Source organism: Girardinichthys multiradiatus, chromosome 1 (genome assembly GCF_021462225.1).
Source record: "Girardinichthys multiradiatus isolate DD_20200921_A chromosome 1, DD_fGirMul_XY1, whole genome shotgun sequence".
NCBI lineage: Eukaryota > Metazoa > Chordata > Actinopteri > Cyprinodontiformes > Goodeidae > Girardinichthys > Girardinichthys multiradiatus.
This window is the reverse complement of record NC_061794.1, coordinates 22,299,174-22,320,023: the sequence shown is the minus strand read 5'-3', so window position 1 is coordinate 22,320,023 and position 20,850 is coordinate 22,299,174. Positions and strand designations below refer to the sequence as shown.

Here is a 20,850-nt window from a genome sequence, read left to right as displayed (position 1 = left end):
AACTCTCTAACAGCAGAAACACTCCCTCAGGCTAAAGGCCGATGCATCTTGCAATCAATCCTGTGACCCACTCTGAGCTTTGTCTTGAGCTGAGTCAATAAAGCAAAGTGGTGCTTCACTAGATGATGTGATTGTGACGACAGCCACGATAACGATTTCTTCCTAACACCATCTTACTCACTGAAAGTCTGCCATCGTTTCTGGGGCCAAGGGGTTCTCCAGTTTCCTGGAGAGGTAGATGTTTGAGCTGTGGCACAATGTCTTCATCGAGTCAGATGAAAGGGGAACGGAAACAGAACTAAGCTTATCCAGAGCTGCACATTTGGCTTCACTTTCACGTACTGTTCATAAACTTCTCCTATTACGGGTGAGAATGTCAACAGCTTTAGATGAAGGCCAAGGTGGCTGGTCTCAGCTCTCCTGCTGCTCAGTGCAGTGCGCCTTGCAGCTAAATCATTGCTGTTACGTCTTCTCATTTATGTTGGAGCTAGAGAAAGGTCAGGCAGTGGAGGGGAACCTCACATGGCAGAAGGATCTAATTGGAAAAAATGGAAGGTTTGAGGCCGTGTCCTTTAACTACATTAATTTATGCATAACTCCACAGGTAGCTGGCATGGCGTTTCTTCTATTATGATAGGGAGAGCCATTATCCGATTGGCCAATGTTTCTAGTGAGTGTTACCTTCTTTAGATATTGTGTAAAATGTTTAAGTACAATCAAATAACTGAGTAAAGGAGCCATTTTCTGTAAAAAAAAAAAAAATCGTGACACAACATTCCTTGTGACCTGTTAGCGTTCCCAAACCCATTCTTAGACAGTATTTACACTTTTGGAAAGCCGCTTCTTAGCAAAAAGTGGCGAATGAACATATTCAGCAATAGGCATATCCAGTTATCCTATTGCTTATTAAGCTAAGAAATTAATTTCAAACAAATAAATAAATCTGTAAAAGAGCGGCTGCTATAAAACATTTACTATTTTAAAACAAAGACAAAACTCTGAGTCAACAACGCTCTGTAATGACTTCCATGCTGAAGAGTGTTGCTTTCAGTGTGACCTGGTAGTTCTTAATATTAGAGCTGAAACAACTAATTATTTTAATCGATTAAAATCGATTATTAAAATAGTTGTCAACTAATTTAGTCATCAATTAGTTGCTTTGTAATCACGTTTTGCCGTATGCGGTCTATTTTTTAACACAATCTGTTACATTTGTGGCCAATGTGTGGCAGTAATGAGCCACCGAACGCTGTGATAGTCAACCAATACCGGTCACCAAGCAGTTATATTTTTATAGCATCTTTAACGCGGAAGTTTGTAAGACTAGGATTGTTTCCAATGCTATTATTGGCCACCTGGGAGGGCCAATAATGGTTTATTTGGAAAAAAGCTTATCGTTATATGAATTGTGATATATTGTCTTATAGAGAACATCTAATAGAAGTCTGAAATTCTTAAAGGGGTACCACTATGGTTGAGACTGTTACTTTTGCTGTTTATGCTATTGTTTTTCATGCTTGGTCCGATGAGAGCATCAATAAATATAAATATATGATTGAATACAATTATTGTGGGCTGATTTGCGATATAGTTGCCCCACTAGTGTAACTGAAGTAGCCTGAATGATGACGCCTAACTCTTATTTTCAGAGGAGTATTTGTGGTTGTGGGGCTCTGACTCTGTGGAGCGACAAATTTATCGACAGACCGACTGTGATGAATTTCAAAATAGTTTTTCTCAATTTTACCATTATTACAAGAAAAAACACCAAATCCTGATTTAAACCATATCGGCCATTTCAAATTTTTACAGTTGTCACTCTCTGACCTACTAAATAAGGTACCCTTTCTTAAGAGCAGAGAATTGTCTTTAAGTCTAATGGTTGTACAATGTACAGCAAATATATATATCTTTTTTGTAGTATCAGTGTCTGCTATATTGATAGTAAATTTATTTGTCTATTATATTTATAATGTTTATGATAGTGTCAGGAAAGGCCGTCTTGCATGAATATGATATATTGAGCCTGTTGGGGGGAGTCTTACTGCACGAGATGCTCACACACATGATGTTGTCCAGACAGTTGGCAGCGACGTCATGACAGAGGAGAAAGATGTGTTTGGAAAATGGAGATTTATTGCATCTAATATCATGACTGAAATATTTACCAATAATATCACACTTGCATGGTTTTCTAATATCAATGTCGTGCATCCCTACTGAATGCAGTGGTAGATTCATAGCTGAGTCATTTTGAACGCCCATCCCTACCCTAAATATTTACAGGTAAAAGTGCAGGCAGTGTGTGCTGAAGTGAAACGCTCTAGAGACCAAAGTAAAATAGGGGAAAGAATAATGTAAACAGCTGATCACATTAATGAAACGTTCAAAAGGCATATAAACATATAACATCTGCAACCGTTGCAGTGCGCTAGCCCTATCCAATATTTATATTTCCAAATCCGAGTGCACAGCAGAACCACTGTGGGGAATATTTATGCTTCCTGTCCTCTCCTTCAGTTAGATTGACAGGTTTAGAGGGGCTGGAGTGTCTCAACTCACTCCCACCATGTCGACGAGGGTTGTTAGATTGGTTTATATTAAGAATGGGTTTTGACTTGGTTCTACAGCCTTGGCATCTTAATGCTCAGTGGTAATTTACCTCCTAGTGTCATCATAGAAGATCCTCCACCACCCCAGCTGACTTCCTGTTGTCTCCTATCCTCATTGTTCGAGTGATGAACCATGCGTGTGTCTGTGTGCGTGGTTGCCTCCTCCCAGCTTGTCGTTGGTAACAGCCTTTTCTTGCAATCAGATTTGATGCGTGCAGCTTAGGCAGGCACAAAGCCTGCGATGGATTATGCTTTACTAAATGGTAAATCCCTTTATACCCGTCTAGTGACATACAATATGTAAAACTGACCACCCTCAGAGGGGGATTTGCACCACCCCAGATGTAAGGAGAGTAGGACTATGATGGAGAACAGTCGTCAAAGCACGACTAAATTTGATCCACTTGTGATTGCCTTTTGTCAGGTGGAGCTTTAGACAGCCTGTGTCATCACAGCCAAAATAACAGGTAATCTAGTATTGAACTCTCCCTGTCTCCATACTCTCTGCTTAGCCTTTCTATCCCATGAAGATGGTTTCAGGCAGCTTAGTGCACATCGATTGCATTTGGACTTGGTGCAAAGGGGAATGCAGCCAGCCTGTAGGTGGGCCTGCAGCTAACTCAAGCCTTGCTGCTGCTGTTTAAAAAGCATGGAGGAGTGTGTCTGCGATGGTGGCCAGGGGACTGTGTCCCAGGCCATTTCTACGGTCCACTGCTAGACATGCCAGATCGATGTGAGCCCTGTGGCTGAGCTTTCACCACTTCTCCAGGCCCAGCTAAATATCCTCCAAGCGTGTTCATCCACCCCCACTCCATATTCTAGATCCTCTCCTTAGAGATTATACACATTGCCAGGAGGGGATCAATAGGAGATGTGCACAGATACACATGCATGCAAAGTACTCTAATAACTGATACGTATGCAAACCAACATCAGCACTGCTACACAATGGTATTCACACTTCAAACACTAAACATATTTGCGAGGTGAATATTCTTATCCACAGACTATTAACTGGGACTCTGCTTGTTGTTGGTACCTGGCTACTTTACCATGTCTCCTTCCTTCCTTCCTTCCCTCCTTTCTCCATTCCTTCCTTTCTCCATTCCTTCCTGTCTCCATTCCTCCCTCCTTCCTTCATTGACTGACTGACTGTGGCAACATCAAAATGGAGTCTCCTCCTCGCTGGGATACACACTCTCTTTTATCATTCTACCTCAGCATGTGTCCCACAGCCTGGTTGCCTAACAAACTGGCTAAACACATAATTTAGGTAATTTAGGATGTGAGACGGTAATGATTTGTTTGTTGCATACATTGCAGTATACAGAAATAAATTACAGGCTTAAAAAGGTCCTCCTGTGTTTTTGTGTTATAAGAATTGTTAATGGAGACAGGTAGTGCAGCATGCATTTAAAGCACGCAGTAACGTATCCAACACACACAAAGCTCAATAATCAGACTTCCTACTTTCCTTTTACCTTTCAGCCCCACTGATTGTAGTCAAATAAAAATCTAATTTTCTCAGTCGTTACCAGAGCTTCAGTTTTTCTTTTTCATATCCATGTCATGTTGTTTAAACTACATCTTATAAGATTTTTTCACTATACAATTACACACTTCAATATATTTATTCGGATTGTAAATTATTGCTGAAATAGGAAAACACATTTTTTATTTTTTACAAAGAAATACTGTATCTGACAAGTGCAACATGCACTTTTATGCAGCCACTGAGTCAATGCTTTGTAGACCCATTTTTCACTCTCATTTCTCTACCAGCTTTGCACATCTAGAGACATTTTTCCCCCATTCATGTTTGTGCAGAATGGCTACAGCTCAGTCTGAATGTATGTCAAGCCTCTGCAAACAGCAGTTTTCAAGTCCTGTCACAGATTCTCTATTGGAATGTGGTCTGTACTTGTACTAGGCCACCAACAGATGAATATTCTTTGTTCTACAGCATTCCACTATAAATTTGGCTGAATGAATAGGTAGGACTGCACAGCATATCGCAAGTGTATCATTTTTGCAATATCACTACACGCAGCATCAATGTCACAAAGAACTGTTCGTATTGCAATAAGTATTAGCTCATTAATTATGTATCATGCTTTACGCATCTGTATGCTATTGATATATTTGTGAAACGTGTTGTTTAATGCAGCAGAAATAATTCTGGGGGGATTTTGATCTTTTATTAGTCAATTTTTACTGGCAACAGGGTTGTTTCATTGCCATAATAGCAGATCTTCCCATCAACACTGACCATGCTTCCCTGTCCCTGCTATGGAACAGCATCCCAACAGCATAATGCTGCCACTACCATGTTTCATGGCAGGGATAGTCTGTTAAGAGTTAGGTGCAGTGTTAGTTTTCTTTCCACACATTTGTTTTCTAACCCACATGACTTGTTAACTGCAAAGTTATTAGGATGGCTTGTAGCGCAACATTTTAATGGATTCATTTTTCTTGTTTAGTTATTTTGTTTGTTTTTCTTTACACGCCTTCTTTACTATAATGTCGCTTAGGAAACCGTAAAACAAAAAGTGCTTGTAACAAGTATCTTTGTATGCTTTTGAAATTTATATTTGGAAAAGAAAAATGTTTACTTTATGTGAAAAAAGTTTATAGTTGATGAATACTTTAACTGGCGTTTTATATTTCAGCGCAAATTAGTCATTTTATTCAATTAAACATGGCAGATCCACATTTTAGTAAGATTTTTAATAAGCATAAGTAACATTTCTTTAACAGAAAATGAAATTATAAATATGATCGCTGTGAAGACCTTTTTACCCACTCAAGTGTGGAAGCTTAGCTATTTATGTACAAATGGACCTGTAAATAGTATTTGATTCTTTGATTTAGCTTTTTAAGATCATTACTCTTCATTTCATTCAGCGTGCTTCAAAGTGGTTGGTTTGTTGTAAAAATGTAGACTGTGAAAAGCCAGTAAAATGTTACTCACTAAATGTTGGACAACTGCCACTGCACATTAGCAAAACATTTTCCCTGAGCTGCAAAGGCTAGCTGTCAATCATTTAGCTGCTTCTAGTCAAGCAAACATAAGGGACAAGCCCTGGGAGTCATTTCCTGTTGAAACATGGCAGTGTAAATCTGTAGCCTGCCGTTAACTGAACAGATCTATTTTTAAAAGAGCCTCTCTGCTCTGCTCTCTCTTCTCTTACGCTGGAGACTCTGGGAAAAGAGCTTTTTAGTGAAATCCAACCACCTGCCGACTGCTAAATGAGAAAGCGTGGGCTAGTCGAGAGGGAGAGGAGCTGGGTCGACGGAGGGGGGTTACTGTCAAAGAGCCTCTGTTTTCCCCCTAGGAGCTAAGTCAGCTGTAGACCTGCCCCTATTGTAGAGAGCTGATGGTATTGCTTGCCAGGTATTTCCCATTGCTTTTCCAGCCTGAAGGACTTGTTGGATCGGCAGAAGGGAAAACAGGAAGGAAAGCTGTGGAAGAATCAAGTGTCTTTGCACCTATAGGCCTTGGCTACATTTAACACCACCCCACTGGGAGTTGGCCAGCGGGAAGCAGTAAACAGACAGCTCTGGCCGTCAGCTGGCCTTGCTCAACGAGCTGCCGGAGTCTGTGTTAAATCAGTTGTAACACCGGTATTCTTCTTTCTCTGTCTTTATTAGCATTCCAGCCTCGTCACACCCTATGTGCATTCATTATTGTATTTAAAGGAGCCTCAGTCAAACCACCTATCTAAGTTGTAAAAATGTGTTCTCTCAAGTGAATTTGATATTATGTGCAATCTGCCATGTTTGGTTAAGTGAAATGCACAAATTGCCTCTTCATACTGTTTTGTACATTTTGGAACACTAAAATCAGAAAATTAATGTATTTTAGTGGGATTATATGTAACAAGTCAGAGGTCTGCAGCCTCCAAACCTCTGATGTGCTTCATATGGCTCTACAGGGCTTCCACAGTGGCTCTAAATTACTCAGAAATCTTAAACTACTGAGTGTTGTTTTCAAAGGTAAAGGTAATAAACATAAGGCTAGTTTTAGCAGTTTTCACATGTGGAAAAAAAAAAAAAAAGAAATTGGATTACCTGCAAACAATTTCTGCTGCAGAATGACTATACTATAATACTACACTGTTATTTTTCGAACAATATAGATTTTATTTTATTTTTTCAGAAAGGCTCATGTAATTTTGTTGCTCTAGACAGATTTTATACAACCTGCCTGAGGGTAAAAATGACTTACTAAGATTGTAAAGGTCACTGATCCCCGTGATAGACCAACAAAAAGTAGTGCATGATTGTCAAATAGAAGGAAAAGGGATAAATAATTTTCACATGAAATCTGACACTGATGAAAAGACCGCTATTGGTTGTGCATTCAACAAGTCTGACCTTCATGGAAGAGTGGTGAGAAGAAAGCATTTGTTTTTCCTTCTCGATGTTTGACGTAAGCCATTCACAGATTTTCACAGACACTTTGCATCTAATTTCACTGATCTTGAGTTATTTTTCAAGCAGTGAAAGGCAAAGTTTTTAATCTGTATATGTGCAAAGCTGGTAGAGACATAGCCCAGAAGACATGCCGAGCACGAGTGTCTCTTCCGCCTTCAGGCCTTGCCTACATCTAACACCACCCTACCGGGACCAGGTGGTGTTTCTGAACTGCTGGAGATGGGGTTAATCAGTTGAAACACTGATATTTTGTGCTCATATATTTTGTGCAGATTAATTGTTGGATCAGTATACCAGAGGAGTGGGCTAGCTGGTCTGAAGATGCTGTTTTGCTGCATTTGTGCTTTTCAGCTTGAGCCCGGCACCAACAATGCAATTTTAACAATGCAGGTGCATCCTGCCATATGCCCAACTCTCACCACCTGCAAGCATGACTTAAACAAATACTCCCTTTGATTTTAGTAAGCCTGTCTCTCATCCTAAAATATTCACCCCCCTCGTTCTCCACTGCTGTGTTTACTAAACACTGTCTGTATATGTTTGTGTTCATAACACTCATTTTTTTTTTTGGCTTCGAGAAGAAAAAGCCTGGCTGATGTTATCAGGAACTTCCACCGCCCCTCCCTGCTGTTGGAATGCAGCAGCAAATTAAACAGCATCATATTTGTTTCATAGTAATGCTGCACGGGTCTTTTCGCTGAAGTGTGTTTTAGATTAGACATGCTTGGCAGCCTTAAGAGAACAGCAGGCTGAACAAAGAATTAGAGCTCAACAAGATTGAAATTGCCTCTCTTTCTGTTTGTGTGTGTTTGTGTGTGTGTGTGAGAAGGTCATAATAATCAATATGACGGTGTTCTTTGGAGTCAGCTGTGGCAGTGTAACCTCAGTTTGTTCCTTGTGGTATTTATTCTGTGTGTTCTTTCCTTCCTTCTTACCTTGTATCCTGCCTCAATTCCCTCTGTCCAAGAACCATCGCGTCTTACCTCCATTTCTATCTTTGCTATTCTTTCCTTGTGTCTTCCCACTATTTTTCTGCCCCAATTATCTTCCTTCATTGGTTCCAACTATTTTTCCTTCCTTGTTTCCCTCCTACTTTCATTCCTTTCTTTTGTTTTTCCCTTCTTCCTTCCTGTTTCCGGTTTTCCATCTTCTTTGTCTTAACTCGCTGCCTTCTGTCCTTGCTTTGTTCTTTGCATCTTTCCTTTCTTCCTTGTCTCCATCTCAGCCTACTTGTCTTTACTTTCTTGTGCTCTACCTCTATTCTGTTCTTGTGTCTTGACTTTCTTTCTCGTTTCCCTCCTTTCCTTTGCCCTACATCCCTTCCTTTTTTCTTGGCTCCTGCTCTATTTCTTTCCTTCTTGCTTTCTTTCTTGCTATCTTTCTTTCTTGCTTTCTTGCTATCTTTCTTGCTTTCTTTCTTTCTTTCTTACTTGCTTGCTTTCTTTCTTTCTTACTTTCTTTCTTGCTTGCTTTCTTTCTTACTTTCTTTCTTTCTTGCTTGCTTTCTTTCTTACTTTCTTTCTTGCTTGCTTTCTTTCTTTCTTACTTTCTTGCTTTCTTTCTTGCTTGCTTTCTTTCTTTCTTGCTTTCTTACTTGCTTTCTTTCTTTCTTGCTTGCTTTCTTTCTTACTTTCTTTCTTTCTTGCTTGCTTTCTTTCTTTCTTACTTTCTTTCTTTCTTGCTTGCTTTCTTACTTTCTTTCTTTCTTTCTTGCTTGCTTTCTTTCTTTCTTGCTTTCTTACTTGCTTGCTTTCTTACTTTCTTTCTTTCTTGCTTGCTTTCTTACTTTCTTTCTTTCTTTCTTGCTTGCTTTCTTTCTTTCTTGCTTTCTTACTTGCTTGCTTTCTTTCTTTCTTTCTTTCTTTCTTTCTTGCTTTCTTGTTGTTGTTGTAGGTTACATATTTTTCAATTTTCCTGGTGTAGGAATACATACCATAAGGCCATGGAAATGTCATGATTTAAAATGAATGATAAGTATTAAGAAACTTGCTTCTGGAAAAGTCAGGGAGTTGTACATGATAAATGTGCAGGAACCCTGTTTGTCGGAGTATTGAGCTTTTGTTCTCTATCTGTGGTGCTGTGGCAGAAAGCAGTGGATGTTAAACTTATTGCTGCTGAAGGAATGGGAGCACTCTTCTGCTAAGGTCCTGCTGTGGCCTCCTTGCTCCTATGGTGAAGGCTACGTCTACGCACCCAGCATGCATTTCAGTCTCTTAAAAAACCCATCCCCCACACATTCCCCCCTTTCTCCCTCCCCTCTTCACCTCTCCACTTGAGCGAGGAGATCCACTTCCAAAAGCACAAAATGGCAGGAATGTTTAACAGTCCCCGAAGACCATCGAGGAAGCTGAATGCCCGTTTCAACCATATTTCCTCCTCGTAGTATCTTCCCGAGCTCCAATCCTTCCCTTTTTCATTTGAACACTAAATATTAAGGCGCAAACTTTGCTTTAACTTCATAGAGAAATTCATAGAGTTTTGCCTTGTAGTCGCTTTCAGAGAAATGCCCCGAAGGGTAGTAGACTTTTACTGCCCAGAATTAATTCAAAATGTGCTTTTGACGTTGGAAGAATAGACTGCCACGCTGTCTGTAAATGATTAAAGTAGATCCCTGTCCCCCACCATCCTCCCCACCGCCACCTCCTATCTTTTTCATTGTCTATCTCTCTTCTTTGTGCCTGTTGATGTGCTCATGGGCGCAGACACAGAGATTTGGTTCCTCTAAATGAATTTGTAGGCCAGGTGAGGGGGACACTAAACCCTAATTCCCCTGATTTGACTCCCCCGAAACATGTCATCTCCTTCAGATTAGTCTCTTTTGTTCTCCAGCCCTCCCCCCTCTCTGTTCCCCCCTGCTCCCTACTCCTCCTCCCTTACCAACTTCTTGCTGTCTCTTATCCATCCTGCCCTGCTCACACATCACACAATAGGACTGATGGATATTTTCATTCATGTTATCTTGTAAATGACTTCCAGGGATGCTGTAAAGGAGGAACTGGGAGGGGAGCAGGAAGAGGCCAGTAGTAGGAGAGATATAATGCGTTAGTCAAACCCAGCGTGGGCGATAACCGCTCCCCCCTCATCCCTCCATCCGTTAGAACAGCTCATTCAGCTCACAGCAGATAACAAGCCCACCCTGGGGTCTCACATACATGCACACACACTTAAAAAAACAAAGCCCATGATGTCAGTGATGCTCTTGTACACACCAGCACCTCTACAAACGGTATCTTGGGTGTCAGGGCCATTTAATATTTCCCTCTGCCTCCTTTTCCTCTGCAAGCGGTAAGATAAACCACAGCCGGATCGATAGCCGGGTTGACACAAACAAATAAATAACAGATGATGGCAGTGTCAGTCACTGAGAGGAGAAAAAGAAAAGGTAGCTGCAGATCTTTTGTTAGTGCTTCGGCTTCAAACCTGCTCAGCGTGTGTTTTTGGTGAGATGAACACCAGCAGTTTGTGTTTTCAGTGTAAATCTTACCTCTTGGTTTTCTTTGAATCAGAACTTCCAAATCTGCAAGCTACCGTAGCCACTGCTGTGACAAGGACTAGGAGCTTGTTGGATCACTGTTAAATCAGTAGACAGCAATATTTAAGTGTGTATAAGATCTTTGTATATCAGATAGGGCAGGGAGATGTGTCTTTCTTCACAGTTTGGTTCCATAAGCACCGTAATCTATGTAATATCGGTGACTTAAAATCGGTTGTGTCTTGAGAGTGCTGTGCCAGGCTTAGCCATTTCCTCCATCCTCCTCCTCTTCTGAACAGAAGTGACTGCGTGTTTCCGTCCTCTGTAACGTTATTGTTTTGTTAAGGAGATGAGAGTTCACGACCTAGCCATACCACCAGTCACATTTAATCTAACAACACAGCCAGCTCTTCTCACTCAGTGCTACAGGGCTACACTGACATCACTGAGCAGCATTTTAAAAATGGATGAGAGTGGATTCGTTTTTTGTTTCGCTCAATCTAATCCAAAGCTAATTAGACATATAGTGTAATCGTGAGTTGCATATCCTCTAGTATAAAAGTGTTATGCTATGAAATAATTTTTAAGCTCTTGCCCTTTTTGGAGTGAGACATCTCTGGTGGCTTCATTACAAATTAAGGCATCACGTCACTGTTTATATGATTATGGGAGAGAATCAAGGGAACAGCCACATTTATGGCAACCCCTTGTGAAAAAAATCACAAAAATACTTTACTGTTTTAAGAGTGTCTAGGAACATCTAAACAGCAGTTCATTATTTCCTTGTTAGGGTGCATTAAAATACCAGCAGATCTTAAATAAATATCTGGTGGCCTCTGCCAGAAAACTGCAAATGTGTTATGACTGGGTCTTTCAACAAGGCAATGATCCACAACATCTGACCAAAGGAAAACAAACTGTTCACCAGACAACAACTCAATTGATTTTAGTAGCCACTACAATCCCTGGACCCATCGAAAACCTGTAGGTAAATATAAAAGAGGCAAAGACCAGAGAATCTTGAGCAGGGGTGTCTTAAGTGGTGCCTGGGTACAAATAGAAAAATAAAAATCTAATTGTTAGTGTCCCACAAATACTTACAAATTGACGATTTTGACCCAAAAAAAAAGCAGACTGCCACCGATCTGGAGAGATAGTCAAAGATTCTTGTGTTCGTATGCTCCAACCCTGCAAAATGGTTTAGGAGAAGACCCAATATTTTTTACTGGTGATTTTCTTAAAAACGGTTACATTATAATAGGATTTTGTGTGAGGTTATGCTAGTACAAACAGAAGATGATTTTAAGGCTACCTACACATCTTTACAATTGCTGCCAATAAATGTGGCACTGGGCACTTTGAAAACTACCCATGAAAATATATTTAGAAGTTCATTTAAAATGCGAGGCAAAATAGTCAAATATCAGAATATGAGTTGCAGGTTTGGTCTCTCCAACGTTGCCTCCATGGTGATGACTCGAGGTGGTGGGGGTTGGGTGGGATGAGGTTAAAGTCACTGGTGTATAAACCAAGTGGAACAATAACATAATTCCCCATGAGCGTAATGTTTGCTTTGGAAAGGCAATCTTGTAGCGCTCCAAAAGTCTTTAATCCTATTACTCGCATTCCAATTGAATTTGACTCAAGGAGAAAAATGTCTTTTCAGCAGAGGTAACAGCATAAGACGTAATGTATTGCCGAGTCTGACTGCTTAACATCATGAAAGCTCTGATAAGTGTGAACATCATCTCTAAAACCCTTTTTCTTTCCTTTTCTCACTTGCAGATTGTGTGTACATCGAGAGTCGGCGACCCAATACTCCGTACTTCATTTGTAGCATTCAGGATTTTAAGCTGGTGAGTAGATTTTTATTTGCCGTTCTTCTTCTGCTAACCAGAGATGCTCCACAAACCAATCAAGCTGGGTGTTTAATACTGGAAGATTGCTAGGTGCTGCTTGTGCACATGGTTTGCATTGAGGCTGGTTTTAAAAAATGACATTTTGTCCTGAACTATGTTGCCTGGGCAAATAGAAGCCCCACAGGGAATCTGCTTTGAATATTACCCACATTTGCAGTCCGCTGCATGTAGTGTCTAATAATGCTCGTAATGAAAATATAGATGTTTGTAGATGCACTAAATTGATTTAATGAAGGAAACCCTCGTCTGTTTTAAATTGATTTTTCTACAACCTAATGTGGCAAAATTACCTCTTTCCCTGCATAAAGAAAGAAATTAGTTTTTAATTTGCTGCAAGAATGGCTGATTCATCAAGCTCAGTCAGTTTAGCAACGAGGTGCTTGTTTTCTAAGCGTTGGGACACTTAAATGCACCTGCACACACACACACACACACACACACACAGTTAGTTGTCTCACACTGCATTCTCTGTCTTAAAGGGAAGCTGCTTGTTAGTTCACCACAATAGATTAGCCTTTGTTGTTACAGATGAAAGGCTACGCATTGTTTTTGCAGAGATGCAGATACTTTGCTTCACTGATACACATGAATCATAAATATTTCACAGCCTCAAGCCGATCGTGCTGGAGCTCTTTCAAGTAATGTGCAGTATGATCTTGGTTAGCTTTTCACCATCTGTAATAATGGATTTCTGCATGGAAGCTGTTTCCTTAAGAGATCACTGCACCCCAACAGTTTCTTCTTGTCTGCTGAAATTTTCACTAAATGTATCAACCAAACCTGAAATCATGTGTCCAGGCTTGTTAGTTTTTTAATGTTATTTTGTGTGACAAGTGCTGTGGTCATATTTTTGTGGTTATGCAACATTTTTTAAGGCCAAAAATAACTGGAATAACTTAATGAATAGTTTATGTTGCCAAGTGAAAATAGGGCTAAGCTTTCTGGAGGGATTGTTAATTGGCTGGCGGAAGGAAGTGTTGATTAGACTGGCTTTGTTCAGAGCACAGAACACCCAAGGGCCGAATGCTCCAACATTACCAAATCCTCACATTTTGCCCTTATTAAATGGTGGCAAGAAGACAGCCATTGCTGAAAGGAAGCCACAGGTCTTCCCATTTTCAGGTTGCCATAAGCTCTGATCAGATCTGACATGCATGCAAAAGATTACTTGTGTTGGAAAACTAACTCTGCACACCAACCTGAACACTGAGCATTACAAAAACAACATTATTCCAATAGTAAAACATGGTGGTGGCAGCATCATGCTGTCATAAAATTTAAATTAAATTACATTTTTGGGCGACCTGCAAAAAGTAAAATTTAGTTGCAAACTAACCCTGTACTTCACCCTGAATGCCGAGCATCACCCAAAAAACAATCATCCTCACAGTATACCATGGTGGTGGTGGCAGCATCATGCTGTGGGAATGCTTTTTTTCTGTAGGGAGCAGGAAGCTGGTTATAGGTGACGGGGAAAATAAATGGTAAAAGGCCCGTTGGCTGCGGAAGACTCAGGTCCGGGGTCGAGGTTCTGTTTCCAGCATGCCAGTCAACTTGAGCATCCTAACATGACTAAAACGTTAAAAAGCTGTTGCCTGTGCAGGAGTTTTTAAGGTGAGCTTTAGGACTTGCAGCTCGCTCTCCACAGCAGCGTGACTTTAAAAGGAATTGTAGCTAGAAAGTGCTCAGGGTTGCACGTACCCATTTCTTGTGCACATACAGTTTGACATGAAAAAGCTACACACCTGCACCTGGATTAAGAGGGTCCGGAGAGGCACAGGGGCAGTTAGAGGTAATTGTCCAGGGAGTGAGAGACAGAAAACTGGCTGCATTAGTTGACCTCACCCTTCAACTCTGTGTATGTGTCTCTCTGTGACTCCCTCCCCCAGTCCATTTGTAATTAATGACCAGCCATCTGCATGCTTGAATGTCTGTGAGCAGACTACTCTCTTGTCCTCCTATGTTAAAACAACAAGCCCCGCTGATTTTTTAAACAAGTACAGTGTTTTTCAGTGAGTTCACTTTGTCACAGGACGACAAATCACAAGAAGGTCTGCTGCTATGATGGGTGCTGTGAAAAAGTCTAACTTGTATCATATGAGCCTTGTTGGAATAAAAGAAATGTTTGACCACAGTACTATTTAGTGAAACATAGTGAGTGATGATGAAAAAAAAAAAAGACAACAGCAGGGCCATTATTCTTTTTTCCTCATTTCCCCCTGCTTCTTTGTCCTTCCTCCACCTTTTCATGCCTCACGAATTATTGATCAACCCCCTGCCACTCAGGTGTGATGGGGCTTCAGAGCCACAGCATAGGGAAAGAACATTTTATTCCTCCTGTACCAAACAATCCCGCAGTCATCTCTATTTTCTCACCTATCTGATGCCGTCTTTAAGCTGAAAGAGTGTTGCTTGTGTTCTTTATCTAATGACCTGTAAATCCAATTAGTGCTGTGTATAAACCATGAATACAGCCATCGCTGTGTTGAGTGGGGATGGTAGCAAGAACACCCAGATTAGATCCCCTGTACAGAAACTGGTACTTTCAGGAAGAACACATGCAAAAAATAAAAAAAAGATATAGGGGAGGAACAAAATCAATTGTTAGATCATGATTGGGGTCATTCCTGACTTGGAGGACAATCATTTTCCTTCGCTTGTTTTCTCAACAGTTGCAGCTGCGGTGCCCACTGCAACCTCTGTGACTTATTGATCTAGTCATATAGATTTCAGCCTCCTGCCTTCCTCCTAGCGTGTCTGACCAGCTACAAAGATGACCATTTGAAGCCATTACACTCATTTTATACAAAAATACATGCACCAGTTTAACAAAATGCTGACCCTTTAATAAATCTCATCCTATATTGAAACAAAATGGCAGGAGGAAACATTTAATTTTGTCAACATACCAATTTTTAGAGTTGTCCTGATCAGGATTTCTTTTTTGTTGTCGTCCAAGACGCCAATCTAAGCAGCTATGCCTTTGGCTAATTTGCCAAATCCCAGTCTGGGACTTCATTAAAATCATAAAATCAGTGCCATGTGTATAGTTAAAAACCCAGTAGATTTACAGTGCAGTGAAATAACACTACATTTAATCAGTATTACACATTCCCACTAATGATGTTCTGGACACTTCTACTACTCTTTTCTGTTTTTCTTGACAGCAAGAAATATTTTGTCCTAACAGGAGTTTCTGCAGATCTGCAACATGCTCCAGCAGTCTGTCTCTGTTAGGAAAGCTGCTGTAATACTCTGACAACATGTTGCCTAATACATGTGTGGCTTTATTATTTGTTTCTAAATTTGTCTCTGGGTCCTACAGGCAAAATCTTCATGCAGCGCTCTTGGCTAAAATGTTAGGCTAATGTTAGCATGTTTGCTCTCTGTTTTGACATGGCTCATTGATAATTCAGGTGTTGTTAACATAAAACATTACAATGTGGTTTTAGGTAATGGTGTGCCGACTAAACTTAGTGAAAAGGTTCTGCTTCATAAATTCAGTGCTTTCCTTTGAAAATGATAAAATTTAAAGACTAGTGTTTCAGCTGCTCTCTGCACAACTCTCTACACTAAAAGCTGTGTAGAAATATTGATTGATTAAATGACTGATAAGGAAAATTAGATTAACAAATTTAGGTGTATATCTTAAAATACAGTTTTGCAAGCTCTGCATGCGACAGTAGGTGGTTATTTTTGGAAATCTGCCACCCAATCGAGCCCACGCAGGTCGCTGAGGGGTCTGACTGACCGAATCACAGGCAGTAGAACAAGAACTGGTATCAGGAGTCAAGTCTGGTCAGGGACCTAATTTCAGTTGGGTTTGGGTCAGGACATCTCTACTGAGTATACAAGTGATTTGTAAATGGAAACTGTAAAATCTCTGCTGACTAAAATACACGCAGGCTCATTATGAAGATTTCATATTCTCTGTTGTGTTGTACTTTAGGTTAAATGAGGTGCTTCAGTCCTCAATGGCTGGTTTTGATTCACCATTTTTGTCATGATTTTATATTTAGTTTACCTTCTATGTTTGATGGAAGTACCTTTTATTGAGGTGAACGTTTGTATCGTGATTGTCTGACAGATTTTTATTCCGGTTGTCTCTTGTGATCCTTCAGTTTGATGCTTTTTTATCTGGCTCAGTAAGACACAATCACACAAAGAAACATGTGAACTGCTTGTTGGAGCACACACTCTTTAGACGATAAAGCAGCTACACGATCAACAGTCGGAAGCCACATCTTTCCTCTGACCCTGACGTCACCGATCAATCTTTCTTTTCTTACCTTCACGGTCTCCTCTGTCTCCATTTCTCTCACTCTCATCCATCTGTCTCTGCGCCTCATTCCTCCCTTCTCCTCCTTATGTGTTGTCACTCCCTTCCTCCTCCCATCCCACATTGGCGTCATTGTGTCCATCATTGTGTCCATGTCCGCGGCGCTCATTGACCCTCCTACCTCCCTCTATACTTGTATCTAGCCTCATTTGCTGTTATTGGCCAAGTCAGCTGTGTTCTGTCCTCCCCCCTTTTCTTCCCCACATCTTTCTCTCTCTTTTTCCTCCCAGCTTCTCTGTCCCCCCTTCCTCTTCCACTAATGGAGTGATTGCAGCATTTCTCCCTCTGGGAACAAGAAGATTGAGGAGCCTAGTACACCATCACACACCCGCACACTCACACAAATTTCCACCCAAGGATCTTCCTGCTCCTGGACATTTAATTAGAGCCACGCACAATGCAATTATCTTGCCACAAGTCCATCTCGTATGCTGTAGGTCTGAGCAGCTTAAGGAGACGGAGGATTTTCCTTGTCACATTACCAGTGTAGGTTGTATGTATAAAATGTTTTTTCCCCTGTTGAATCAGGCTGGATTGTATGTTTATATTTATCAGAAACATGCCTTGTGCTTTCTCTCCACTATGAAATATGATTCAGCAAACGTGCAAAAGGCGCTACTTTCTTTTTTATGTGTTCTGCACTAGCAGGAAAGTAACTCGTTTATGGTTTTTGCCAATTTATTTGTGTCATTCTAATTTATGAGACGTGTAAAAACAAAAAGGGTGCTTATAGTTTGCCCATTTATCTCACAGGCAAGATTTGTGGAAGAGGTTTTGGCTGTCCTCTAAATGCCTCATCAGTGAGGTTTTGTTTTTGTTGTTACTTTTATTTACTAGAGATGCAACTAACAGGATTTTTTGGGCCAGTACCGATTTCTACGATTTTTAAATACACCAGAGACAGAATATGCTGCAGGTGTTTTGTTAGAGGTAGTAGTTTTGAGACCAGCAGAAAGTAATGAACATATTATCCCTCTTTATGCGTCAAACTCTAACCTTTAACTGTACCTTCTGTTGGTTGATGTGTCCATAGACTGGAAAAAATCAGGGTTCTTCATTTATGAAATGGCTTATTCAATTTATCATATTGAATAAGCCATGTGTATGTTTTGTAAAAATAAAATCAACTTTTGTGATCAATTTTTCTTCACCTGAGCACCTAACTGGCTGCTTTGCAGATTAACTTGAAACCTGAACAAGTGCAATTGTAAGAGTTGAGTAAAGATAATGTGGTGCAGTGCTTTTAAACATATTTCTGTGGTTCATTGTATGCAGTCAGCACTAGGCATAGAGTAGTACACACTTCCTGTTGCTGCACACTTCTGGTCAGTGGCCTGAAAGAAGACTGTTACAGTTTTTATTTATTTACAAGGAATTCATATCTGGCTTTTTGGAGATATTTCCATTTGCAAAAACAAACACTGAAAAGCAAGGCATGGGAACTAAAGGATCGGCACCTATCACTCTTATTGATCTAAAGTTGTTTTAAAACTGCAGTTGTTAAGCTAAGGGCAGTATGTCTGTTAAGCAGCTAAATGAAAGTTTGCTACCAGAGCATATAGCCTCAGTAGTTCACCAGCTAATTCCAGCTTATTATACTTGTGTAACTCTACAAAGAGCAGAACCACAACAGACAAAGCGATTCTTCACCATAAGCACTTGATACAATGAAACAGTTTTTTTACTGAAGGTTATGATGCAATGAGATTCTCATGCTGACCAATGCCTCATCAGGACATATTATTTCCGCTGTCTGTGGTGATTGTAAATGTTCATGTATGTTGTCATGTCACAACCTGTATGTTTTCGCATTTCACATGTGCATCAACTGGAAATCATACCGTTCACCACTAAATGTTTCTAGACAAAACTCATCATAGCGCCTTGGAAAGAAGCCACCTATTCAAAGCCCATAATTAAAAATGTTTGATAAGGATGCAAATATATGTGCATAAATATGCATTCTTAACATGAGCAGCCATTAGTTTTTCTGCAGACCCTGACTTACAGGCCTAATGGAATCCAAAATGCTCTGAATTAGCTTAACAATGAAATCCACAGGCCAATTAACTTCTATCACGCATTCATATCACTGAAAACATTTCACTAGATGTACATTTGCTGTCCAAAGAGTACTTTCCGTACATCTTTCTATACCCTGATGTTCTCTCCTTTTCACAGTAGCACTGTCAGTGGTCTGTGATGAAGCATGCTGCAGGAAGTCAGTGAATGTGACAATCCTGGACCGTAACACTCAGTTTCTATATAGACAAAAGAGTTTCTCATTGGTAGCGAGGCACTGAGATGATGAAAGCTGAATGACTAGACAGTTGTGGCTTCTCTCTTGTCACTGCCTAGAAGCTGGAGTTTCCCCTATTTATCTTCCCATTTCTCCCCCTCGTGACCACCCTGTACCCAAGCCCCCACCGAACATTTGAAATGCAATTATGGATCAGTGAGCACCACCATCAGTCGCACTTCTTGTTAATATTTATCAAGTAGAGCAGCAGCCGCTGCCATCTCCTGAGAGAAGAGCGCTGCAGTCATTAGAGGCTATTTTCTGTGTGTGTGTGTGTATTTGTGTTTGCCTCATTCCAGAGTCCACTCAGCTGCTGTGAGTGAGCTGGTAAATTTCACAGGCATGATCATGTGGAGATGTGGCCATTCACAGTTGTGTGTGTCTTTCTGTCTTAAGTGTATGCTTGCCTTTGTGAGGCAGTGGCTTTGACAGGGCATCTAGCTGTCTATAGACGGGTCTGGTTTGATTGAAGCATTCTAGCTGTCGTGTTTACCTCTGAGCAGCAGCCTTAAAGCAGTAAGAACCCCAGCGCAACAGCCAGTAAAAGCTGGCTGTCCTTTCATTGTCACCTATATTCAAATTGACTTGAGAACAAAAAGTGTATGCCAAATTTAAGCCTCCTAACTGCCATGTATGTGCTGGGATATTGATAAAAACCTATTTATTGTTTTCACAAATAGATTTTAAATTTACAAAGCCTTGAAAAAGCATGAATAACATTTAAACTTTTTCACATCATATCTTTTTAGAACCAACAAGTGCAATGTGTTTTATTGGGATTGAATGTAACTAACCAACACAAAGTAGCACATAACTGAAAGGTGGAAACAAGACACTGTAAAACCTGTTTTACAAAAAACAGCATAGCCTTCATTTGTGTTCAGCCACTTTTACTTCAGAACCCCTAAATAAAATCCATTTGCCTTCAGAAGCCACCCAAATAGTAAAAAAGTCCACCTCTATGTAATTTAATCTGTGTAAATCCAGCTGGCCTGAAGGCCTCAGAGAATTGTCAGACAGCATTAGTGAACAAACAGTGTCATAAAGACCAAGTATCACAGCAGACCGGCCAGGAAGGAGGTTTTATGGAGATTTGAAGCAGGTTTGGGTTATAAAAGAAAATCCCAAGCATAGAACTTCTCGTGGAGCTGCTTTCAATCCATCATCTGAACATGCAATGTGCATTGCACAACTGCAAACCTACCAAAACATGGCCATCCACCTAAACCGAAAAACCAGATGAAGGAGATCATTGTTAGAAACAGCCAAGAGGCCCATGCTAACTCAGGAGGAACTGCAAAGATCAACACCTCATGTAAAAGTGTCTGTGGACATGACAACTATTAGTCATGCCCGGCAAAAATCCCATCTTTCTGGAAAAGTGGGAAGAAGACAATCACCGTTGAAAGAAAGCTGTAAGAAAAATGGCCAGAAGGTCCAGTCTCTAGAGTTAAAAAGCTGAGACGTACCCCTGAAGACTTGAAACTGTAATTGCAGCAAGAAGTGGTTCTGGGAAGTGTTTGCTCAGGAGTGTACTTTTTAGATTTCTATTTGTAAACCATGTGTCCTTTTCTTTCCACCTCCTAATTATACGCTACCTTATGTTGGTTTGTCACATGAAATTACAAAGGTTTTTTATTTTAAGGTGACTTTCTTTACAATGTCACATTAGATTATTACTTATCTATGAGGTATGAGGCTCTCCACTAAACCTGCCTTTTTTCATTCTCCTCTCTTCTGTCTCTACACACTTCAATTTTCACTGAGGTGAA

The 20,850-nt window shown here is 40.4% G+C and overlaps 1 protein-coding gene across 5 annotated transcripts in view; it reads left to right on the top strand.

The window, feature by feature from the left end:
- rerea (arginine-glutamic acid dipeptide (RE) repeats a) overlaps window positions 1-20,850 on the top strand; it is a 191,247-nt gene that overhangs the window by 92,480 nt on the left and 77,917 nt on the right. For all 5 annotated transcript variants that reach the window (XM_047391703.1, XM_047391625.1, XM_047391872.1 and 2 more), the window contains one exon: window positions 12,307-12,377. In XM_047391703.1, the coding sequence (XP_047247659.1) occupies window positions 12,307-12,377 (71 nt within the window). The remainder of the gene's footprint in view (window positions 1-12,306; window positions 12,378-20,850) is intronic.